The 26,685-nt window shown below is 44.3% G+C and overlaps 1 protein-coding gene across 1 annotated transcript in view; it reads right to left on the bottom strand.

Annotated features, from left to right (window-relative positions):
- The window catches only part of LOC311131905 (receptor-type tyrosine-protein phosphatase U-like), a 221,837-nt gene that overhangs the window by 36,124 nt on the left and 159,028 nt on the right, over positions 1-26,685 (bottom strand). The window contains exons 6-13 of the mRNA XM_084165018.1: positions 21,946-22,117; positions 17,051-17,229; positions 16,774-16,888; positions 11,950-12,270; positions 10,022-10,131; positions 6,746-6,947; positions 3,958-4,060; positions 3,049-3,347 (exon numbers count right to left, since the gene is read on the bottom strand). Coding sequence (XP_084021144.1) covers positions 3,049-3,347; positions 3,958-4,060; positions 6,746-6,947; positions 10,022-10,131; positions 11,950-12,270; positions 16,774-16,888; positions 17,051-17,229; positions 21,946-22,117 — 1,501 coding nt within the window. The remainder of the gene's footprint in view (positions 1-3,048; positions 3,348-3,957; positions 4,061-6,745; positions 6,948-10,021; positions 10,132-11,949; positions 12,271-16,773; positions 16,889-17,050; positions 17,230-21,945; positions 22,118-26,685) is intronic.

Genomic DNA, 26,685 nt, shown 5'->3' with positions numbered 1-26,685 from the left:
ACCCAAACCATTACACACACACACACGTATGCACACACGCCAACCCCCCCAAAGCCCATCACAGCGATACCAGAGACACATTATCAAATTAAGATTAGCGCATGATAAATCAGGTTTTTATACAAGGGGTGCAATTATGCTAATCTAATCTGGGCTCTGAGATTGGAGTCAGAACCCTTTCACCTCAGCGCCTGCTAAATTGCCTTTTTTAATTGAAAACCTGTTAGTCAGGGAGATAAAAGTTGTATTTACCCACAATTCACAGGTTATTACAGCCCCACCTGATGATATGTAATGTGTCATCTTGTCCTCTGTCAAGGTTGACCTGACTCTGAGACAGCACCTTTTGGCATAAAACAGAGTGGATCCAAAATGGCACCCTATTCCCTATATGGTACACTACTTTTGACCCTGGGTCAGAATATCATTTGAGACTTAGACATAGTATCCTACTGACTGCTGATGACACCTCCCTGCCTGCTATGTTCAGATATTATTTATAGAATGATCCTCAGATATGATGCCAATATTTCTAGCCGATATCACAGGCTGGGTGACAGGTAGCTGGTAGCAGAAGATGATGACGGTTGATAACTACTTTGACAGGAAATTAACCAGCAGATCCGATAGTGGACAGTAGCATTTCAAGAGGCCACAGCTGACTACACTGTTCAATATCTTTAATATTGCATCAACAGAGAAATGGGAAAAGGGTCAAATGATTTGTATCAAAACAATTTAGTAGTTTTAGTAGTTTTTTGCCAGGTTGGTCTGGAAATTCTGTCAAACTATGTGATGGACACACAGCAAAAGACACTGATGGATGATATACACTCAGTGGCCAATTTATTAGGTACACCCATCTAGTACCAGGTCAGACCCCCCTTTACCTTCAAAACAAGCCTGAATTATTTGGGGCATGGAAATGTTGCTCAATTGGTATCAAGGGACCTAACGTGTGCCAGGAAAACATTCCCCACACCATTACACCACCAGCCTGTACCGTTGACACCAGGCAGGATGGGGCCATGGACTCATGCTGCTTATGCCAAATCCTGACTCTGCCATCAGCATAACGCAACAGGAACCGGGATTCGTCGGACCAGGCAATGTTTTTCCACTCCTCAATTGTCCAGTGTTGGTGATCACGTGCCCACTGGAGCCGCTTCTAGGAGTGGAACACGGTGTGGTCGTCTGCTGCAATACCCCATCCGGGACAAGGGCCGATGAGTTGTGCGTTCCGAGATGCCGTTCTGCACACCACTGTTGTACTGCGCTGTTATTTGGCAGTTTGTGGCCCGCCTGTTAGCTTGCACGATTCTTGCCATTCTCCTTCGACCTCTTATTAACGTTTTCGCCCACAGGACTGCAGCTGACTGGATGTTTTTTTGTTTGTCGCACCATTCTCGGTAAACCCTAGACACTGTCATGCATGAAAAGCCCAGGAGGCTAGCCGGTTCTGAGATACTGGAACCGGTGCGCCTGGCACCAACAATCATACCATACTCAAAGTCGCTTAGGTCACTCTTTCCCCATTCTAACGTTCAATCGAACAGTAACTGAATGCCTCGATGCCTGCTTTATATAGCAAGCCACGGCCACGTGACTCACTGTCTGTAGGAGCATGAACGGGGTGGTGTACCTAGTATGTGTGTGTGTTTGTGATGTGTGTGTGTGTGGGTATGTGTCTGTGCACTTCTGTGTTTTCTAAAGAACTGATTGCACCAATCTTGCTGTCTTTCAAGCTCCAGTAAATACATCCATCAAAGCAATTACAGTTCCATTCAGTGGCAGCAGCAGCTCTCAGAGCCATGGTTCTGGAAATCTACAGCTAATTATCCTGAATAATTGTCAAAAAATAATGTGCTTACCCCTTTTTGCAGAGCCAGCAAACACACACACACTCTCACACAAACTCATCGCAAGTCCAGGCTGAGTCGAATAGAGAAGTTTTATAAACAGATTGAGATAAAACTGCTCGCAGGGCAGACAGAGAAACAATAATATACATGAAATAGAATATTCCAATGTTGTTATGAGCTGCTGTGTCAGGATGGAATAGAGTGGTGGCTAAGAATCCTCTAAGAGGTAGGTAAACATTCAACTATAAGAACACCACAGTCATATTGATACACACACACACACACCAAAAAACACATTTAATTGGGTTTAAAGGGAGGAGTCATTGGAAATGCAAGCCACTGACGTCAAAGGGTTTAGTATTAGCTTTAATGATCAATAGTTGAGACACACAAGAGATTGAGTCATTGCGTGATTCAGAGGACAGACGCACACTGAGGGTAAGTCCTTGACCTTACAGCCAAGGGATGTTAGTCATACCAGCGTTACAACCTATGGAGCGTTATCCTTAGCTACAGCCTTCTAACCTGTTGAGCTTTACCCCTACTGCATCCTAGCAACCACTTAGGAAGCACGTGTTTGACCAGTTCTGCCCTGTGACTCTCTCTGAGTGGGCATTATGATTTAAACAGCACCTGGCCCACTACTTTCCCTTATTATCTATTTCAGACTTTCCTCTTTGACAGCAGGCTCTGAGAGAAAGAAAGAAAGAAAGAAAGAAAGAAAGAAAGAAAGAAAGAAAGAAAGAAAGAAAGAAAGAAAGAAAGAAAGAAAGAAAGAAAGAAAGAAAGAAAGAAAGAAAGAAAGAAAGAAAGAAAGAAAGAAAGAAAGAAAGAAAGAAAGAAAGAAAGAAAGAAAGAAAGAAAAGAAAGAAAGAAAGAAAGAAAGAAAGAAAGAAAGAAAGAAAGAAAGAAAGAAAGAAAGAAAGAAAGAAAGAAAGAAAGAAAGAAAGAAAGAAAGAAAGAAAGAAAGAAAGAAAGAAAGATGGGCCAAAACAGCATGAGTTTCAGAGCTGAAGAACTTCTCTCCTACAGCCACAGTGTTACCTTCTCAATTCAATAACACTTGATTTGTCCGAAAGGACTGTAGTTTAGTCTGGTCCTTCTGATCTGTTTGTGCTGTCTTGCCTACTCCTATGGCATGTTTGACAAAGACTCCAGACTTGACTCTGGCTTTATTGACAGGTCTATAAACTCACCCCTCTGAAGTTGCTTATAGCCTGGAAGAAGACCAGATAGTTCTTGGAGGGGTCCAGGGGAGTGTTCCAGTAGCCGTTATAGGTGTGGTTGTCCCCTACTGTGAATGGAGTGGCCTCAGGGAGACTGGAGGGGGGCAGCTCAGCCGTGTAGTAGTGGGGAGCCCCCTTAGACTGAGCCTCCACCTGGGACGCTGGCACAGGGAAACAGTCTGACCCGCTACCCAGCTCCCTCCTGCTCCTCCTGACCCGCCTGGTACCGTCCTCTTCTACTACCACCACCTGGTACGCACTGGGGGGAGAGGGATGACATCAGACTGATAGGTGATAACTACGCTGGAAACAACTGGCCATCTTAAAGGGGAAATCTGCAGTAGCTACATCCATTTTTGGACTTGTAAATCAGTTATATGTAACCATTGATTCTTGAAGAATATAATTTATAAATGCCTCATGAGCTTAGTTCAACTGTCGTACCCCACCAGAACCCCAAATATACGCTTGTTTTTTTATGTCAATGTTTGTAAACAAAGTAACCCTCTATAGCCTCAAAACAAGGTTAAAACTATATTTTTTATATAATGGATGGTCAGTCCTTGCATCCATAGCTCGGTCTATGAATTTGAGAGTGTTTACATTTTGCCAGGCCCATCCCTCAGCTTTATACCGAAACAGTGGTAGGGAGAATGCTTTATTATTGTTTCAACTATGGATTGCCCCTTTATGGTCACCCTTGTAAAAAAAAGTTCACAAAGACACTTCCTGCTTAAATAAAAAGGTGTAATAAAATAAGAAACACAAATCAAATAGTAATGACATGTTTATTCATAACATTCTTGTTATTCAAGTGCTACAGTGATCTAGTGGTAGACATCAGTGACAGTTGTGTGATGTGACTGTACCTGACTGGTGCTCCTCTGCCCAGCGCTGGTCTCAACAGCACCGTGATGGTGCTCTCTGACTCACTGAGTGGGGCTGGCACGTCCTCATAGTCAAACACTGGGGCTGAGAGAGGAGGAGAGAGGGGGTAGGAAGAGGGGGGGGGGGGTAGAGATGATGGAGGAGAGGGGGAGAAGGTGAGTGTGGGTGTGAGAGAGAAAGAGACAAAGAGAGAGATATAAAATGAGGGAGTAAGTAACAATACAAAATCATATATAACACAGGAATGGGATAAAACTCAGCTGCAGGACATTCCCATAGTTATTCACAGGGACGATAAGAATCCCCTGTAATTAGAACACTTCTCACAGCCACACCCCCTTGAACAGGACTGCAGACTGGAACATACTGTGGTGAGCTTCCATCTACAGGGAACACACACACACACACACACAGCATTGTGTTCCCGTCTCTGTTTACTGTTAGAAGACAATTAGCAAAGGAGCAGCCAGCCAATAAAAAACATGAGCTTTCATAGTAAAGAAAGATGATTAATAATCAGTTAAACCAACAGCCTCTGAAATTAAAGGATGCAAGACTTCACTCTCACACAGTCACACGTGCACGGGTTCTCTTCACGCTGTTCACAGCGTGGTAGCCAGGGCACCAAAACAGCGGAGAAGTTGAGCCTCGCGCTTCAACACTCTTAGTTGTTGCGGAAATTGTTTACTCATATCACGGAGTCTACCTGGTGTTGTTAGAATATCAATGTTCACTCTTAGAAACAAAGGTGCTAAAAGGGTTCTTTGGCTGTACCCATAGGAGAACCCTTTGAAGAACCCTTTTTGGTTTCAGGTAGAACCCTTTTGGGAACCAAAAATGGTTCTACATGGAACCTAAAAGGGTTATCCTATGGGGACAGCCGAAGAATCCTTTTGGAACCCTTTTTTCTAAGAGTGTACTTGTACTCATATACACCTCATTCAAAAATTTACTCATACACACACACACGTATGAGAGCATTCACGCATGTACACAGCTGGCTCATGCCTGGGCAGTCCTGCATTATACATTAAGTATACAAAACATTACTTTCCATGACCAGACCAAGTGATTCCAGGTGAAAGCTATGATCCCTTATTGATGTCACTTGTTAAATCCACTTCAATCAGTGTAGATGAAGGGGAGGAGACAGGTTAAAGCAGGATTTTTAAGCCTTTAGACAATTGAGACATGGATTGTGTATGTGTGCCATTCAGAGGGTGAATGAGCAAGACAACATATTTAAGTGTCTTTGAGCAGGGTATGTTAGTAGGTGCCAGGTGCACCGGTTTGAGTGTGTCAAGAACTGCAACGCTGCTGAGTTTCACGCTCAACAGTTTCCCGTGTGTATCAAGAATGGTCCACCACCCAAAGGAAATCCAGTCAACTTGACACAACTGTGGGAAGCATTGGAATCGACATGAGCCAGCATCCCTTGTGGAACGCTTTCGACACCTTGTAGAGTCCATGCCCCAACGAATTGTGGCTGCTCTGAGGACAAAAGGGGGTGCAACTCGATATTAGGAAGGTGTTCCTAATGTTTTGTACACTCAGTTGAGGTTAAACCTAAATATATTAGACAGAGTAACAGTGTAACATACACATTCATGGCTAGTACTAACTCAGTATAGAGAGCTCACATCCCGCTGTGTGTGTTTGAAATGAGAAACTGGAGAACCTGTGTAGTATGGCTGGATTCAATGCCTTCATCAGCCGGATAAAAAACCAAGCCTTTGTAAATGTATCAATGACCAAGGTTGAAGGCCAATGGATAGAACACACTTTCCTTTATCGTGGTGGGTTTAAGAGGGCATGGTAGAGAAAGACGTGAATAGAGTTAAGTGGATAGGGTAGAGAGAGAGGCTGAGAGAGAGATGAGACAGGTCAGAGGTGACAGTTGCAGTACTTTATCCATAGCAGCTCACAGGTCATGGGTCAAGCACTGACTGTGGCTCAATAGATGAGACCTATACAACCACACAAAAGTGAAGGAGATGGACTGAGCCAGAGGGATTTATATAGCCATACATGCGCCACCATGCTGTTATTTCATACTTTAAAACCACAATCTGTCATTTGTTTTACAGCCAAATGCTTCATTAATTTAAATGGCCATTGAACAGCAGTGACCATTGCAGATTGTACTTTTAAAGGGGTGAAAAAGCCACAGGTCATTAACTAGCCTCAGGGTGCAATAGATGTATCTTTATTCTAGAGTGACTCACTCAACTAACTGACCATTAATTCCCAGTAAATGTTATAATTTCTCACGAAAGGGGGGAGTAAAGCAGAAATGCAAATCGGACACCCAGGGGCTGCTATTGTCAGGTGTTTCAGAAAAGTTGAAAAGCTCCCACACACTGCGCTTGGAAATGGTCCCGGCCTTGTTCTGACGCAGGTTGTGAGGCTACAACATTAGTGCAAAAATAGGTATGGGATACTTTGCAAGCTCACTGTGTGGGAGAAGATTACTTATTTTCTTTGAACAAGACCCAGGAACCATACTATGTATGCTATCCTGATGCAGTGAAAAGAGTGAAAAATAATAAAAACATAAAGTAAGCTTTTGAAACATCTTTGTGTGAACCTATCACATTTTTGCTTACACAGAGTCAGTCCCATCTCTTAGGACAGAACAAGGAACAAGCCATCAAGTCAAACAACCCACAGCAACCCCTCTAGTCTATCCCCAGACTCATTCTCAGCCTCATTCTCAGCCCCAGCCCTAACCCCCAGACGTTGGTCAGCGCTCATGCCATAGACCCTCACCGGAGATGTTGGTGGTGATCTCAGTGAGGGCAGTCTGTCCGAAGCCCTTGGCGGTGCGAGCTCTAACAGACACCAGGTAGGTGGTGCCGGGGTGCAGGCCAGAGAACATGTGGTATGTCTCGTTCCTCAGTTTGGAGACGGTACGACGAGGGCCCGGTACGTTGATGCCCGGGTCGGATGACTCGATGCCCTGGTAACTGATCTGGAGACCGGGAACAAAACACAGACAAATAGGGTCACAATGCTGTTTTGTTGTTGTTGTAAGAGTATTGTTGTTGTAACAGATTTAGGAACAGGGAACAAAACACAAACCATAGAATCACAATGAGTAGTCTCTGATGACAAACTGTGAACATAGATGAATCAAGGTGAGATTTGATTCCGCTACCTGAGATCATTCGATAGGTGTTGTTGTTGTGGTTAGTGTTATTGTTGTCGGAGGATGAGAGAGATGTTTTGCTGTGGGTTGTTTCAATGTTGGGTGTCAACCAGAGATTTGACGAATGAGGTGGTGTTACTGTGCCTCTGACTGTCTGCCTTGCACCCTTACCCACAGTGACTCCACCACGCAGCCCAAAATGAGATCATTCCTGTTGTCATCATGTGTTACAGAAGGAAACACTCAGAACGTATCCTCTGTCACCACACAGACAACCAACAGACACCCCAATTATTTCTCCTACTGTTCTTTTCTGCATCACTCTCGCCTTTCTTTTCTCAGAGATCCCGTTTGCAGTGCCTCTCTCTTCTCTCTCTTCCATCGTTCCTCTCACCTCTCTTCTCTTTATTCTTTCCCTCGCTCTCCTCCCCTCTCTCTCTTCTCTCTTCTCTCTCCTCTCACCAGGCAGCTCTGACACGTCCCCGGTTCTCATTCTCCTCTCTCCTGATTCAACCATCTAGTCTCACTCCTCCATCCCTCCCCTCTTTCACCCTGCCTAAATTCATCTTCTCACTTCTCTTCATCTTCTCCCTTTCTCCATATATTTGGTCTCTTTTCCATTTCACCTTCAATATCTATTCCAACGGCTTCTTCCTTCCATCATTCTATCTCTCAGTCTCTCTCCATCTCACTATTTACATGTCGCTTCCTTTTCAACACACTCTCTCTCTGTCAGAGCAGACTTCTCAGGCCCAGACCTGTCTCTGTCTGGACAGCTTTCATTCATTCAGCTGTGTCACCACAGCCTGCCTGTAAGCTCTAAGAGTTGGCTACAGAGGCCTGTGTCGGGGTCGACCAGGGACATGTAAACACATACATAAATCATTATTTAGAAGCATTTAAAGTTGCCCCCCATGTGAAAGTGTCTCTTAGGCAAATAAGTAATTATATTGCTTGTCTATATACAGTTGAAGTCGGAAGTTTACATAAACCTTAGCCAAATACATTTAAACTCAGTTTTTCACAATTCCTGACATTTAATCCTAGTAAAAAGAGAAGTAGAGAGAATTATTTATTTCAGCTTTTATTTCTTTCATCACATTCCCAGTGGGTCAGAAGTTTACATACACTCAATTAGTATTTGGTAGCATTGCCTTTAAATTGTTTAACTTGGGTCAAACGTTTTGGGTAGCCTTCCACAAGCTTCCCACAATAAGTTGGGGGAATTTTGGCCCATTCCTCCTGACAGAGCTGGTGTAACTGAGTCAGGTTTGTAGGCCTCCTTGCTCGCACACACTTTTTCAGTTATGCTCACACATTTTCTATAGGATTGAGGTCAGGGCTTTGTGATGGCCACTCCAATACCTTGACTTTGTTATCCTTAAGCAATTTTGCCACAACTTTGGAAGTATGCTTAGGGTCATTGTCCATTTGGAAGACCCATTTGCGACCAAGCTTTAACTTCTTGACTGATGTCTTGAGATGTTGCTTCAATATATCCACAATATTTTCCTTCCTCATGATGCCATCTATTTTGTGAAGTGCACCAGTCACTCCTGCAGCAAAGCACCCCCACAGCATGATGCTGCCATCCCCGTGCTTCACGGTTGGGATGGTGTTCTTCGGCTTGCAAGCAACACCCTTTTTCCTCCAAACATAACCATGGTCATTATGGCCAAACAGTTCTATTTTTGTTTCATCAAACCAGAGGACATTTATCCAAAAAGTACGATCTTTGTCTGGCTTTTTTATGGCGGTTTTGGAGCAGTGGCTTCTTCCTTGCTGAGCGGCCTTTCAGGTTATGTCGATATAGGACTCGTTTTACTGTGAATATAGATACGTTTGTACCTGTTTCCTCCAGCATCTTCACAAGGTCCTTTGCTGTTGTTCTGGGATTGATTTGCACTTTTCGCACCAAAGTACGTTTATCTCTAGGAGACAGAACGCATCTCCTTCCTGAGCGGTATGACGGCTGCATGGTCCCATGGTGTTTATACTTGCATACTATTGTTTGTACAGATGAACGTGGTAACTTCAGGCATTTGGAAATTGCTCCCAAGGATGAACCAGACTTGTGGAGGTATACAATTATTTTTCTGAGGTCTTGGCTGATTTATTTTGATTTTCCCATGATGTCAATTAGTCTATCAGAAGCTTCTAAAGCCATGACATCATTTTCTGGAATTTTCCAAGCTGTTTAAAGGCACAGTCAACTTAGTGTATATGTAAACTTCTGACCCACTGGAATTGTGAATTATAAGTGAAATAATTTGTCTGTAAACAATTGTTGGAAAAATTACTTGTGTCATGCACAAAGTAGATGTCCTAACCGACTTGCCAAAACTATAGTTTGTTAACAAGACATTTGTGGAGTGGTTGAAAAACAAGTTTTAATGACTCCAACCTGAGTGTATGTAAACTTCCGACTTCAACTGTATAATTGCAGGGCTGCAGTCATTCCTTATTAATGACCATGGCACATGTATACTGTACTGCATGGGTAGGCAACTAGATTCAGCCGCAGGCCGATTTTTGTCGAAGCGGATGGTCAGGAAGCCGGAACATCATTTATAATAATTTGTACACTGCAAATTGGCCAAAACTAAGCCCAAAAATAGATTGTATTTGATCATTTCATACCTTGATTACATTGAGTCACAATCAAGTCTCTTATTTTATTTGTGGGAATACTTGAACAGATTTCCTAAATGAAATATATTTTTAGCTGAATCCCTCAAAACAACACAACAACACAGTAGAGATAAATCTCAGTAAAATAAGCAAAAAAATATGAATAGGGAAAAAAAGAGAAAGATAGAGATCAAGATTGACTCCGAGATAGATACGTGATTGCAAAAAGGTAGACAGAAGGGAAAGTTAAGGGTCATGTTCCATACCTCATACTGTGTGATGACCCCATTGGGCTCCACAGGCTCCTCCCACTTCAGAAAGATCATATCGTCCAATGGGGTGAAGGTCAGTGTCTCAGGGGCAATGCCACCAGGAACTGGAAGAGAAAACACAACATAAACATTCTGAGAACCCGCAGTTGACTGAATAGGGGGTCCTATAGGAAGGAAGTGATAAAGGATATCTGGTTTCCAACCATAAAGACAGGCAAATCGAATTGAGGACCAGAAGATTTGGGGAGTGCGTGCCTGGGTGGAAGCTTGCGTATGTGTTTGTCTGATTGAAAGACGCCGCTGCTACAGTTCATGCAACTAACAAGCTCCTCTGACTGTCTGGCTGTCTGTCTGGCTCTGAGGCTGTGGCTCAGACGGGTAAAGTCTAGAGCACTGCCTTGTGGCTGACAGTTAAACCTGCTCTATCCTCTCTCTCTCCACAACAGACCTGAGAGGAGCAGAACACATTGGCCACAGTGTAATGGCAGGGCCATGTAGGGAAATGGGCATCCAAACTAGAAACCCAACTGGGTCTGAGACTTTGTCTGTGTCAGGGACTCTTGTTTTAACATGGGGGTTAGTGACTAGCAGTCAATGAATCTAATAGAGGCCTGTAAAATCAGGACATTATTCACAGTTGATTGGTTCAGGGACAGAGTGGGAAAGTTCAACAAGCCCTAGAGATGAAGAATGGGTTTTGGTTGTCTGGGACACATGAACTCTGGGTTGAATCTGTGCATGCGTACGTGTGTGTTTGTGCGCGTGAAAAAACTAAATAGAGGTAATTCTATTAGGTAGTCTTTTTCATTATTTTCTCTTCCCAAAGAGAACTCTGGGAAAGTGAAGATAGTTGAGAGCCTCACTCTCTCTCTCGTTCTCTTTTTCTTGTATCTCTTCCTCTGCTTGCTCACTTCAAGAGCCGCTGTTCAACTGACTATGAAATATATGACATTATACAGCAGGAGCACATTGTCCTCATACTCATGGGAGGACCTTGCAATTTGGAGATTTCCAAATGCAGCCAATTTCATACTCATAAAATGTATTGTACTGTAACCTTGCTAGCTCTCTCTCTTTCTCTCCCTCTCTCTCTCTCCCTCTCTCTCTCCCTCTCCCCTCTCTCTCTTTCCTCCTCTCTCATGGGTCAAGAACTGCTGTGAGCAATGTTTCATTCTCTCTCTCGTTTCATTGTCTCTCTCTTTCTTTCCTTCCTCTCTCATGGGTCAAGAACTGCTGTGAGCAATGTTTCATTGCATAGTACATTTTCCTCTGACCTACAACTTCAATCCATCTAGAGGAAATGTATATTAAAATGTGCTTAATCACTGTTGTACACAGGAATCATTTCACCATTTCGCTGGTGGCCATGACTGACTGATTAATTTTTCATCTGCTTTCATTTAAAAGTCTTATCTTCCATTTAGTTATGCTAATCCTGTTTATTTCGCAAGTCAATATGTGTTTTTCTTCCTATTACTGTATTTAGTCACTGGAGGCAGGATAACTTAGTGTACCCAGCACACAATCATACAATACTTATATGCCTACTTCAAGCTACAAAGTGAGGGTTTTCTCAGTGTGGAATGTATATGTGGTTGTCGTTGTCCAACCTTGATGATATAGAAAGTAATAACAATATTTTTTAAATCTATCAAACCACTGTAAAAATGCAAATCAATGCATTGGGTCCTGCCAATTAAATTGGGTCCGATTCCACTACTCAATACATGGCTATGTAGGTTAGTCACTGCATTGACCACTACTGGGTCCAACACTCTCTGGGTTTCATATCAACTACAATGCATGCTGGGTAATAGAGTCCACTCACTGTCCTCCTCGGTCTGGAAGGTGACCACTCTGCTCATCTTCTTGCCCTAGACTATAACTTTACAATGCATGTTGGGTAATAACAGTCCACTTACTGTCCTCCTCAGTTTGAAAGGTGACCTCTCTGCTCTCCTTCTTGCCTTCTGGGTTTTCCAGCGCCAGCCGGACGTGGACGGATCGGAACGGGGGCAGGTCCCTCAGGGTGAAGTGTGATTGGTTCCTCTCCACGGAGAGACACTCCCTAACTGTGGCGTTGTTCCCTGCACTGCCCCCTGCAGGCGTGGAGTAGCGGTAGCAGAGAGAGACGGAGTAGGTGTGGCAGCGCGTCAGGTTGTAGCCCAGAGGTTCCCACTGTAAGGCTAGTTGACGAGGCTGGATCTCTGTGGCTGTGAGGCCTCGCAACGCACGCATGGGCTCTGATGGAGAGATGGAGGGAGGGGAGATGGAAGGGAAGAGGGGTGGGTGGGTGGGAGAGAGAGAGCCAAAGAGGGAGAGACAGAGACAGAGAGAAACAGACAGAGAGACAGAGAGAGACAGAGACAGACAGAGACAGAGAGAGACCGAGAAAGAAAGAAATAAACATAAAGAAAGACAGTGTGAGATGGAGTGATAAAGAAAAATAGAAAGATAAGGAGAAAGAGACTGACGGTTAGTTAGATGTGGGTGAAGTGTGATTGGTTTTACTTTCCAAACTCACCACAGGAAGTTGGATAAATCTATATTTTTTAAACACCCTGGAGAGATAGGGAAGAATGGAGGAGGAGGAGGGAGCGATGTACAGCATTAACATATTATTAATATAATCTCACGCATCCCTTAATTCTTACAGAGCACAGGCTGCTCAGCTCCAGATCCAAAGGCGATGCCCTATGAGCTAAGATGATGGGATATGGAACTAGCTAATTACTGATGGCATGTGTGAGACTGGGGTGACGGATCCCTGTGTCCCTATCATGATGATGTCCAACAGGACCATATCTGCCAGACTGCAGCCACAGAGGCTGCTAAGGTAGGGCTGTGTCTGGGAACCTATTCCCTCTAATAATGCACTACTTCCTCATGGGCCCTGGTCAAAAGTAGAGCACTATACGCCATTTGGGATGAAGACTAGAACCCCATTAGGAAGGCTGCTATATGAAAGCATGACTCATCATTAGATTAATCACACTACCACCCACCCAGGCTGCCCTCCCTGTCTCTGTCTGTTTGTCTGCCCAGCAGCACACCACCTCGCAGCCCACACACACCCCACGGCAGCCGACAGACATCTAGGCCCACAGATAGGTTGATGAGACTAATCAAAGGGACAAGCCAGGGGCGGGAGAGAGAGGAGGGTGGACGGAGGGGTGGATGGCGTGGAGGGGTATGTCAGCCCCCCTCTGGGCTCTGCTGGCTCCAGCTCATCTCCTCTCTGCCTCTTCCCTCTCATCTTAAACCATGTCAGTGAGCTAACAGAGAGGACACCTTCTCACCAAGGGTCAACTGTTGTTATGAACATAATCAGCCTCGCTGTCCTCCGACCTACAGGTCACACGCTGTTACAGAAACAATCACAGCGTCAGGAGGGAGAGGAAGGAGGGAGGTATGGGATGGAGGAGAGGTCCGGTAGTGCCAGTTGGATCCATCATTGAGTCACTGTCATGGGTTAAGAGGGGTTATAGCCTCTGACGTTTATAGGAAGAAGCTGGGTGATACACATCTATGCCTCAGAGGGGAGAGATGGAGGGAGGGAACGGTCTAGTTGCGTCATGTCAGATAAAAAATCTGCCCATGTTTCCAGTTTGCCCAATGTGCCTCCCCAAAAGACCAAAAGAATGATAACAGAAGTAGCCAGAGCTGTAGTACTCTTCTTTGTTCTCCTGCAATGAGTGAGGTAAACTGGTGACATGTCTGAAACACACACTGACTTATCTTATTCCCTCTTTATTCCAATATCGAACGGACGTTAGTATTCAAATACTAGTGTGGGTATTCATTTTTGCTAGCTAGCTTTTCTAGGCTACTCCAGTCAAGACAGGCACTGTTATAAGGGTTGATAAATAACATTGTGGCTGCTACAAGTTAGCTAGTCTTGGCTGTAGCCGAGAGCAATAGAGCCTGTCCCTCGCGCAGCATTGCTCAGGTTAAAAACGTACGTTTATAAACCACACATATTTCGAATATCTGGATATCCGACAAGAATTCATGATACTATTCGAATAGTGAAATTATTTCAAACACCCATGCCTATTCTACATCAGTTAAAACTTGAGAGGGATTAATCAAAAGCCTTCTTTCCGTGGACGTAGGTATATAAAATAATAATAGAAAAATAGCACCAGATTAACTGAAGGTAAATATGTTTTTCAGGCTAGGGCTGCTGCTGTTTCCTGTTCTTTCTGAGCTGGACAGGAAGAGGGGATATGAGACAGATTGATCTAGAGCAGGGGTGTCCCAAAAATAATATATTCGAAAACTTTAAAATATACTTTAAAATATACTTTCAAATGTATTACATTCATATACAGTGGGGAAAAAAAGTATTTAGTCAGCCACTATTTGTGCAAGTTCTCCCACTTAAAAAGATGAGAGAGGCCTGTAATTTTCGTCATAGGTACACGTCAACTATGAAAGACAAATTGAGAAAAAAATATCCAGAAAATCACATTGTAGGATTTTTTATGAATTTATTTGCAAATTATAGGGGAAAATAAGTATTTGGTCACCTACAAACAAGCAAGATTTCTGGCTCTCACAGACTTGTAACTTCTTCTTTAAGAGGCTCCTCTGTCCTCCACTCGTTACCTGTATTAATGGCATCTGTTTGAACTTGTTATCAGTATAAAAGACACCTGTCCACAACCTCAAACAGTCACACTCCAAACTCCACTATGGCCAAGACCAAAGAGCTGACAAAGGACACCAGAAACAAAATTGTAGACCTGCACCAGGCTGGGAAGACTGAATCTGCAATAGGTAAGCAGCTTGGTTTGAAGAAATCAACTGTGGGAGCAATTATTAGGAAATGGAAGACATACAAGACCACTGATAATCTCCCTCGATCTGGGGCTCCACGCAAGATCTCACCCCGTAGGGTCAAAATGATCACAAGAACGGTGAGCAATAATCCCAGAACCACACGGGGGGACCTAGTGAATGACCTGCAGAGAGCTGGGACCAAAGTAACAAAGCCTACCATCAGTAACACACTACGCCGCCAGGGACTCAAATCCTGCAGTGCAAGACGTGTCCGCCTGCTTAAGCCAGTACATGTCCAGGGCTGTCTGAAGTTTGCTAGAGTGCATTTGGATGATCCAGAAGAGGATTGGGAGAATGTCATATGGTCAGATGAAACCAAAATAGAACTTTTTGGTAAAAACTCAACTCGTCGTGTTTGGAGGACAAAGAATGCTGAGTTGCATCCAAAGAACACCATACCTACTGTGAAGTATGGGGGTGGAAACATCATGCTTTGGGGCTGTTTTTCTGCAAAGGGACCAGGACGACTGATCCGTGTAAAGGAACGAATGAATGGGGCCATGTATCGTGAGATTTTGAGTGAAAACCTCCTTCCATCAGCAAGGGCATTGAAGATGAAACGTGGCTGGGTCTTTCAGCATGACAATGATCCCAAACACACCGCCCGGGCAATGAAGGAGTGGCTTCGTAAGAAGCATTTCAAGGTCCTGGAGTGGCCTAGCCAGTCTCCTGATCTCAACCCCATAGAAAATCTTTGGAGGGAGTTGAAAGTCTGTGTTGCCCAGCGACAGCCCCAAAACATCACTGCTCTAGAGGAGATCTGCATGGAGGAATGGGCCAAAATACCAGCAAAAGTGTGTGAAAACCTTGTGAAGACTTACAGAAAACGTTTGACCTGTGTCATTGCCAACAAAGGGTATATAACAAAGTATTGAGAAACTTTTGTTATTGACCAAATACTTATTTTCCACCATAATTTGCAAATAAATTCATTAAAAATCCTACAATGTGATTTTCTGGATATTTTTTTCTCATTTTGTCTGTCATAGTTGACGTGTACCTATGATGAAAATTACAGGCCTCTCTCATCTTTTTAAGTGGGAGAACTTGCACAATTGGTGGCTGACTAAATACTTTTTTTCCCCACTGTAGTTTCTTGACTGCATAAAAAATTCCAGGGGACTATTTTGGACAAATTCTGCCGGCAAGGAAATATAACCAGAATCCAGTGCAGCCCCCGGACCTCGTTGAACACCGAATGCGGCCCCCGGGGCAAAATGAGTTTGACACCCCTGATCTAGAGCGTGTAGTGTCACAGGGGCTCTCTCTGCTCTCTATTCCCAGAGATCGAGGCTCACATCTGGGCATGGGGAGCAGACAGGAAGTGGGCAGCTCGAGCCTCGTGACAGGAGGGATCAGAGACTATGATAGATGACAAGATGTCTTGTCGGTCTACTTGACACATCTACAGAGAGCTGTTTCATAAAGATGAGCACTAAGTGCTGGGGAGGGTAAGTGCAGATAAGTGTGTGTGTATGTTTGTGTGTGTGTGTGTGTGTGTGTGTGCGCGCGAGGGGAAGTGTAGTACATATAAGTGTCTGAGAGTAGGTTGCAGGTTATTCATTCTACTGTATAATTAAATCAACACACATAATTTAAGTGTAGCTGTCCATGCATACACACCGGCTTCTAAAGAGGTACCTACGTACATATCAGCCACTGAGAGCACTATAATCCACACACACATCCTCTCAACCGGTGGACAGCAGGCCATTAGAGAATGTGTTTGAATGTTGTTGTCCTTGTGTTATGGAGGATGTTATTATTTGTAATCTCTCAATGCCATTCCTGAAGGGATAAACAAAGTTGAAGGAATGGAATAGAAAAGAGTAGAGTAGAACAGAACAGAGTAGAACAGAAGCTAGGTTTGGGTTTAGACCCATTCAGCCCCATGAACTCACCTGCACACTTGGTCCTGCTGACCAGGGGGGGTCCAGGCGCCCCTGTGCCTCCCTCCCCGGGCCGGGTCAGTAAAACACTGATACGGTACTCTGTGTCCGGCTCAAGATGCCACACCTTCCAATAGAATAGAAGCAAGTTTTTTTGCAAAGACATGAATAGAAAAATCTGCATTACTGTTTTTGCAATTCAGAGTTATTTAATAACAACCGTTTTTAAATAAGAACCTGTAACAATGCTGAACGACCAATGATTTTGCACGCATATACACACACACACCTTATAGGTGAGCGAGCCCACACCGTGCGTCTCCAACCATGGTGATTGGCTGGCGCGGTACTCGATCTCGCGGCGGATCACGGGGCCGTCCCCCACGATGGAGTTGGTGTTGAGTTGGATGATCAGGTAGGTGGGGCCAGTCCGGAGCAGCTGGGGGGGAGCGATAGGGGTGGGGGGCACTGCCAGGGTGAAGGGGGAGAGGGGCGGGTACAGTGTTATACAGAGGAGTTTTGAGTGACTGAGTGAGTGCATACAGAGGTGTAGTGGAGAAAAAAAAGGATATATACTTTTACACATGGTATGATGATGTTATTTACAGTAGTAGACCCTTTTATCTCACTCAATATATAGTTAACAAGATAACTGAGACAATGCTCTAGTATCACTGTGTCTACAGTTTGTCAAAACCTCGTTTCTAGCCTCAATGATATATAATGACACTAATCTACGTAATCCAGCTCATTATAAAAACAGCATCAGTTGCTGTCAAATGAACAGAGATACAAATTAAATACAATCATCCATAGTTGGACGGTGGTTTACCAGTGAGACTAATTAAAACAATACAATACAAAGACGTACATCATCACTTTATGAATTTTAACAGAACGGCAAAAAAAAAAAGAAGTCAGAATTTCCACAGAATGAGCAATAACTCTTCTCTCGCACAGAAAAAAGGCAAGTCAAGGGTTATTCATGTTTCGTGCGTTTCTTGTTTTATAATTTCCCTAGCGTTATTTCTGCTTGGCTAGAGCGTTGACTCACACAATCTTTTAATCACCTTCAGATTATAATGATTTCTGAGAGGCACTTGAAGGGAAGGGAATGTTACATTTTCACCATAATGAATGTGAATTATTTGCATGAGTGATTTTGTGAGTAATGCTGCCTGTCTGTTCAGCGTTAGACAAAGAGACATACACACGTGACCCTCATCAACCCAGGACACCTCATTACAGCAACATGTAGAGGGAAAAACACTGTTTACACAATGACACAGAGTAAACGACATATAGATACATTGTTTCCATGTGTTTCCACAACATACAGAAGGAGAGAGATATGAGAGAGGTTTTGTTAGTTCAGAACATATTTCCTATGCGTGTGCATTTTAACATGTGTGAGTATGTGTGGATGCATTTTAACATGTGTGTTTATGTGTGTGTGTGTGTGTGTGTGTGTGTGTGTGTGTGTGTGTGTGACATTGACTAAGAGTTCCAGTGAGTGAGTTCTTGTATGCATGTCTCTCATTAGGAGAAGCCGTTGGAAGTGGTTGGGTGAGGAAGGAGGTAGGACATATGGAGGAGGGTGTTAAGAGATCCCAGAATGGTAGCTAAGTGTCATGGTGGGTTGGAGGTGTCATATGGGAGGTGGTGTGTAGTGCAGTGCTACAGGACTCACTTCTGTGTGTGTATGTGTGTGTGTGTGTGTGTGTGTGTGTGTGTGTGTGTGTGTGTGTGTGTGTGTGTGTGTGTGTGTGTGTAAACAAAGACACATCACAAGACATAACGTTGTCAATAAATCAAATCAAATCACATTTTATTGGCCAAATGCGCCGAATACAACAGGTGCAGACATTACAGTGAAATGCTTACTTACAGCCCTTAACAAACAATGCATTTATTTTTAATAAAAAAGTAGAATAAAACAAAAAAGTGTTGAGAAAAAAATAAAATAACAGTAGGGAGGCTATATATACAGGGGGGTACCGGTGCAGAGTCAATGTGCTGGGGCACCGGCTAGTTGAGATAGTTGAAGTAATATGTGGGTAGAGTTAAAGTGACTATGCATAAATAATTAATAGAGTAGCAGCAGCGTAAAAAGATGGGGGTGGGGGGGGGCAGTGCAAATAGTCCGGATAGCCATGATTAGCTGTTCAGGAGTCTTATGGATTGGGGGTAGAAGCTGTTGAGAAGTCTTTTGGACCTAGACTTGGCACTCCGGTACCGCTTGCCGTGCAGTAGCAGAGAGAACAGTCTATGACTAGGATGGCTGGAGTCTTTGACAATTTTGAGGGCCTTCCTCTGACACCGCCTGGTATAGAGGTCCTGAATGGCAGGAAGCTTGGCCCCAGTGATGTACTGGGCCGTACGCACTACCCTCTGTAGTGCCTTGCGGTCGGAGGCCAAGCAGTTGCCATACCAGGCGGTGATGCAACCAGTCAGGATGCTCTCGATGGTGCAGCTGTAGAATTTTTTGAGGATCTGAGGACCCATGCCAAATCTTTTCAGTCTCCTGAGGGGGAATAGGCTTTGTCGTGCCCTCTTCACGACTGTCTTGGTGTGTTTGGACCATGATAGTTCGTTGGTGATGTGGACACCAAGGAACTTGAAGCTCTCAACCTGTTCCACTACAGCCCCGTCGATGAGAATGGGTGCGTGCGCAGTCCTCTTTTTTTTCCTGTAGTCCACAATCATCTCTTTTGTCTTGGTCACGTTGAGGGAGAGGTTGTTATCCTGGCACCACACGGCCAGGTCTCTGACCTCCTCCCTATAGGCTGTCACATCGTTGTCGGTGATCAGGCCTACCACTGTTGTGTCGTCGGCAAACCTAATGATGGTGTTGGAGTCGTGCCTGGCCATGCAGTCATGGGTGAACAGGGAGTACAGGAGGGGACTGAGCACGCACCCCTGAGGGGCCCCCGTGTTGAGGATCAGTGTGGCAGATGTGTTGTTACCTACCCTTACCACCTGGGGGCGGCCCGTCAGGAAGTCCAGGATCCAGTTGCAGAGGGAGGTGTTTAGTCCCAGGATCCTTAGCTTACTGATGAGCTTTGAGGGCACTATGGTGTTGAATGCTGAGCTGTAGTCAATGAATAGCATTCTCACGTAGGTGTTCCTCTTGTCCAGGTGGGAAAGGGCAGTGTGGAGTGCAATAGAGATCGCATCATCTGTGGAACTGTTGGGGCGGTATGCAAATTGGAGTGGGTCTAGGGTTTCTGGGATAATGGTGTTGATGTGAGCCATGACCAGCCTTTCAAAGCACTTCATGGCTACAGACGTCAGTGCTACGGGTCGGTAGTAATTTAGGCAGGTTCTTAGATTCCTTGGGCACGGGGACTATGGTGGTCTGCTTGAAACATGTTGGTATTACAGACTCAGTCAGGGACATGTTGAAAATGTCAGTGAAGAAACTTGCCAGTTGGTCAGCACATGCTCGGAGTACACGTCCTGGGAATCCGTCTGGCCCTGCTTAAAAGTCTTACTCAAATCAGCTACGGAGAGCTTGATCACATAGTCATCCGGAACAGCTGGTGCTCTCATGCATGCTTCAGTGTTGCTTGCCTCGAAGTGAGCATAGAAGTGGTTTAGATGGTCTGGAAGTCTTGTGTCACTGGGCAGCTCGCGGCTGTGCTTCCCTTTGTAGTCTGTAATAGTTTTCAAGCCCTGCCACATCCGACGAGCGTCAGAGCCGGTGTAGTACGATTCAATCTTAGTCCTGTATTGACCCTTTGCCTGTTTGATGGTTCGTCGGAGGGCATAGCGGGATTTCTTATAAGCGTCCGGGTTAGAGTCCCGCGCCTTGAAAGCGGCAGCTCTACCCTTTAGCTCAGAGCGGATGTTTCCTGTAATCCATGGCTTCTGGTTGGGTTATGTACGTACGGTCACTGTGGGGACGACCTCATTGATGCACTTATTGATGAAGCTAGTGACTGATGTGGTGTACTGCTCAATGCTATCTGAAGAATCCTGGAACATGTTCCAGTCTGTGCTAGCAAAACAGTCCTGTAGCTTAGCATCTGCGTCATCTGACCAAATTTTTATTAACCGAGTCACTGGTGCTTCCTGCTTTAGTTTTTGCTTATAAGCAGGAATCGGGAGGATAGAGTTATGGTCAGATTTGCCAAATGGAGGGCGAGATAGAGCTTTGTATGCGTCTCTGTGTGTGGAGTAAAGGTGGTCTAGAGTTTTTTTTCCTCTGGTTGCACATTTCACATGCTGGTAGAAATTAGGTAGAACTGATTTAAGTTTCCCTGCATTAAAGTCCCCGGCCACTAGGAGCGCTGCCTCTGGATGAGCGTTTTCCTGTTGACTTATGGCCTTATACAGCTCATTCAGTGCAATCTTAATGCCAGCATTGGTTTGTGGTGGTAAATAGACAGCTATGAAAAATATATTTAAAAAACGATTTACTCTCTTGGTAATTAGTGTGGTCTACAGCTTATCATAAAATACACTACCACAGGCGAGCAAAACCTCGAGACTTCCTTAGTATTTGATTTTGTGCACCAGCTGTTGTTTACAAATATACACAGACCGCCACCCCTTGTCTTACCGGAGTCAGCCGTTCTATCCTGCCGATGTAGCGTATATCCCGTCAGCTGTATGTTGTCCATGTCGTCGTTCAGCCACGACTCGGTGAAACATAAGATATTACAGTTTTTAATGTCCCTTTGGTAGGATAACCGTAATCTTAAATCATCCAATTTATTCTCAAATGATTGAAGATTGGCTAATAGGATTGGGAGCGGCAGTTTACTCGCTCGCCGTTGGATCCTTACAAGGCACCCCGACCTACGTCCACGATATCTCTGTCTCTTCCTCATGCGAATGACGGGGATTTGGGCCTTGTCGGGTGTCTGTAGGATATCCTTCGCGGCCGCCTCGTTGAAGAAAAAATCTTCGTCCAATACGAGGTGAGTAATCGCTGTCCTGATATCCAGAAGCTCTTTTTGGTTATAAGAGACGATGGCAGATACATTATGTACAAAATAAATTACAAATAACGCGGAAAAACACACATAATAGTACAATTGGTTAGAGGGCTGTAAAACGGCAGCCTTCTTCTCCGGCGCAATTTTAATGAAATAGCCAGACAGGTTTGAATTGGGTATTTACCATACCATGCTTTAACACACAGCATAAACATGACTATACGGACTGGCCGTACTATACCTCTGACGATGAGCTCGGCGAAGTTAGACACGGCAGCTCCGCGTGTGGACTCTGTGATGCAGCGATATAGGTCCTGCTCCCCTCTCTCAGCCTCCACCTGGAAGGTGGCCATCAGACGCTTGTGGCTCAGACGCTGGATAGAGGACGCCGCCACAACCACACCGTTACGACGCTGCAGAGAGCGAGAGAGAGAGAGAAAGTCACGCTAACTCACCCATACACAGGTGATCATGTTTACCTGTGTAGCCACCACCTCTGTCACTGCCACCAAAAACACAGTCACAGAGAGAGAGAGAGAGAGAGAGTTCGGTTACCTGAACTGACCTACACAAATTGTTATGTTTATTATACTGTGTAGCCATGAGATATAGCCCTACATAATGGGATTGTGAGTGGGAAGGAAGGAAGGAGAGAGACAGGGAGAGGACGAAGGAGAGATGAGGTACCGTGGGAGGTGGAGATAATAAATACATTCTAAATATTACAGCTAACATCTTGGCATGGCAGGCTGCTGACAGAGCAGCCACACGCATAGATATACACACACACGCACGCACGCAGACAACCAGTACTAATATGTGATCGCTCGATGCACACGAGCGCTCGGATCAACGAGAGGGAAATTACAACCCGTCGCCTGTCACACACACACACACACAAACACACCCACTCACTCAAAGCGTGACGTTTTTCCAGGTGCAGGCTATATGCTGCTCTGCTCTCAGAATAATGTAAGCAGGATGTTATATAAGCTAGCCCATCCTCTTCCTGCTTTTCACCAGGAAGTGGCTTTGACAGCTGGAGTTGTGAATTGGTTTTGCGGAGGGGGGATGGGGGAGGGAGAAGTAAGAAACGCTTGCTCAAAGTATGGCAATGTTAGCGGTTGTGAAAAGTACTTGGTATATTATTGGGTTATTCATTACCACATTTTCATTACTGTAGGTTATTGTATGCACAGACACAGGTGTGTGTGTGTGTTTCTTCAGCTATAAACCACAGTCCCATCACATCTCAATGTACATTCATTCAGTCAAAACAAACAGACAATCTTACAGCTTGTTATACAACTATAATATACAGTATTATATGTCTTCCATCTCTCCCCCTCTCTTCCCCTAAGCCCCATATCATACTTTAATTGAGTTTCTGTGATAATGAATTAATTCAGGATTCCAATTGAACACAAACAAATGTCAACGTTGCCTAAAGATCTAAACAGAATCAGAAATAGAACAAGTACAACTCTCTGATAGAAAGACCAAAGATGGCAAGGAAATAAACATTATTTGAATAAGAACTCTTATGCAAACAATTTGTTTATTTAAACACACCAATGAGAGGGGGAGAAAAGAGGAGGAAAAACGATGTAGGTCCAGAGAGAGCCACCTCACAGCAGAGAAGATCAAAGAGAAAGTAGCAATTAGTGTTGAGGAGAGTAACAGAGAGAAACGAACACACACACACACACACACAATTACAGAGTTGAGGCGAGAACAACTAAGAGCTAAGGATCAAACAACACCCTACACAGCTAATAGAGAAGCAGAAGACAGTAATGGGTTGAGGAAACATCTTGGTTTTCCTGCTGTTACGAATCCATTCTAACCTTCATATGTAAAGTGGGTTAGAGTCAGAGCAAACATTGGAATCTGGTTTGAACTGGGTAAACTGGGAGACGATGTATGGCTCAGTTCAACATACAGTATGTGTATGGTGTACAACGTGTTCAGTCCAATATAGGTGATATGAGTCACAATACTGTCATGCATCCTTGTAGAAGATATGTAAATTCAATTGATTGGACATGATTTGGAAAGGCACACACCTGTCTATATAAGGTCCCACAGTTGACAGTGCATGTCTGAGCAAAAACCAAGCCATGAGGTCGAAGGAATTGTCCGTAGAGCTCCGAGACATGATTGTGTCGAGGCACAGATCTGGGGAAGGGTACCAAAATAATTCTGCAGCATTGAAGGTACCCAAGAACACAGTTGCCTCCATCATTCTTAAATGGAAGAAGTTTGAAATCACCAAGACACTTCCTAGAGCTGGCCGCTCGGCCAAACTGAGCAATCGGGGGAAAAGGGCCTTGAACAGGGAGGTGACAAAGAACTCGATGGTCACTCTAACAGCGCTCAAGAGTTCCTCTGTGGAGATGGGTGAACCTTCCAGAAGGACAACCATCTCTGCAGCACTCCACCAATCAGGCCTTTATGGTAAAGTGGCCAGACGGAAGACACTCTTCAGTAAAAGGCACATGACAGCCCGCTTGGAGTTTACCAAAAGGCACCCAAAGGACACTCAGATCATGAGAAACAAGATTCTCTGGTTTGATGAAACCAAGATTGAACTCTTTGGCCTGAATGCCAAGCATGGGGATGCTTTTCAGCGGCAGGGACTGAGAGACTAGTCAGGATCGAGGGAAAGCTGAACGGAGCAAAGTACAGAGAGATCCTTGATGAAAACCTGCTCCGCGCTCAGAAGCTCAGACTGGGGCGAAGGTTCACCTTCCAACAGGACAACAACCCTAAGCACACAGCCAAGACCACGTAGGAGTGGCTTCGGCAAAAGTCTCTTAATGTCCTTGAGTGGCCCAGCCAGAGCCCGGACTTGAACCCGATCGAATATCTCTAGAGAGACCTGAAAATAGCTGTGCAGCAACGCTCCCCATCAAACCTGACAGAGCTTGAGAGGATCTGCAGAGAAGAATGTGAGAAACTCCCCAAATACAGGTATGCCAAGCTTGTAGCGTCATACCCAAGAAGACTCAAGGCTGTAATCACTGCCAAAGGTGCTTAAAAAAGGACTGAGTAAAGGGTCTGAATATTAATGTAAATGTTATATTTCCGTTTGTTATTTTAAATACATTTGCAAAAAAGTATAAAAACTTGTTTTTGCTTTGTCATTATGGGGTATTGTGTGTAGATTGATGAGGGGCAAATAACTATTTAATCCATTTTAGAATAAGGCTGTAACGTACAAAATGTGGAAAAAGTCAAGGGGTCTGAATACTTTCCGAATGCACTGTATATACACTGAGTATATAAAACATTAAGGACACCTGCTCTTTACATGACATAGACTGACCAGGTGACTCCAGGAGAAAGCTATGACCCCTTATGGATGTCACTTGTTAAATCCACTTCAATCAGTGTAGATGAAGAGGAGGAGATAGGTTAAAGAAGGATTTTTAAGCCTTGAGACAATTGAGACATGGACTGTGTACGTGTGGTATTCAGAGGGTGAATGGGCAAGACAAAAAATTTAAGTGCCTTTGAACAGGGTATGGTAGTAGGTGCCAGGCACACCGGTTTGTGTCCAACTGCAACTCTGCTGGGTTTTTCACGCTCAACAGTTTCCCGTGTGTATCAAGAAAGGTCCACCACCCAAAGGACATCCAGCCAACTTGACACAACTGTGGAAAGCATTGGAGTCAACATGGGCCAGCATCCCTTGTAGAGTCCATGCCCCGACGAATTGAGGCTTTTCTGAGGGCAAAATGGGGGGTGCAACTCAATATTAGGAAGGTGTTCCTAGGGTTGTGGCAGTCATGAAATTTTGTCAGTTGGTGATTGTCAAGCAAATAACTGTCGGTCTCACGGTAATTGACCGTTAATTAACATAAACACGTTTACCATCTCCTGGCTTCCACGCATAGCCTACAAGCCACTGATACAGACCTTTGGAACATCTACATTTTAAAATGTCTAATAAATCAATTTAATATAGCCTACACCATCACAATAAATCCATTATTTATTTTAGACAGGTCTAAAGAAACATGATATGAAGAACAGAATAGCATACTCTGACCTGGCTATGCCATATGGCTGTGGGCTATACTAGTTCATTTAGCAGACAAGATTTTCTTAGAATTCCGTGGTATTATTTTATATTGTTTTATAGTATGAAGAATACAATTGAACACAGCTGAATAAAATAGAATGGATATTTTCTACAAATGGTTTCTGAGGGAGTGCGCACATGCAGCTATTCTGTGTTGAGGTGTTAACAAAGAAACAGGTCCTCCTATATGCTTAATTTAGAGTTATTTCTGCAACTTTAGTTGTGATACAAAATGTTGGGCTATATGTTTTGATTTCAAATCACATTTTATATACACATATTTACATTTTACATTTACGTCATTTAGCAGACGCTCTTATCCAGAGCGACTTACATTAATTATTATTTTTTTCATACATGCTTGTGTTCCTAGCTCCAACAGTGCAGTAATATCTAACAATACACAACAATTAAGATAGAAGCTGTTTTTCAGTCTCTCGGTCCCAGCTTTGATGCACCTGTACTGACCTTGCCTTCTGGATGCAGGCAGGGTGAACAGGCTGTGGCTCGGGTGGCTGAGGTCCTTGATGAATTTCTTGACCTTCCTGTGACACTGGGTGCTGTAGATGTCCTGAAGGGAAGGCAGTGTGCTCGCGGTGATGCGTTGGGCTGACCGCACCATCCTCTTGACGGTGCAGTTGCCGTACCAGTCAGTGATACAGCCCGACAGGATGCTCTCAATGGTGCATCTGTACATTTTTGTGAGGGTCTTAGGGGCCAAGCCAAATTTCTTCAGCCCCCTGAGGTTGAAGAGGCACTGTAGAACCTTCTCCACCACACTGTCTGTGTGGTTGGACCATTTCAGATTGTCAGTGTACAACGAGGAACTTGAAGCTTTTCACCTTCTCCGCTGCGGCCCTGTCGATGTGGAATGGGGGCGTGCTCCCTCTTCTG

The sequence above is a fragment of the Coregonus lavaretus genome, assembly GCF_964263955.1.
Source record: "Coregonus lavaretus genome assembly, chromosome: 7".
Classification (NCBI taxonomy): Eukaryota; Metazoa; Chordata; class Actinopteri; order Salmoniformes; family Salmonidae; genus Coregonus; species Coregonus lavaretus.
Note: the sequence above shows the minus strand (reverse complement) of the source record. Positions and strands in the feature narration are given on the sequence as shown.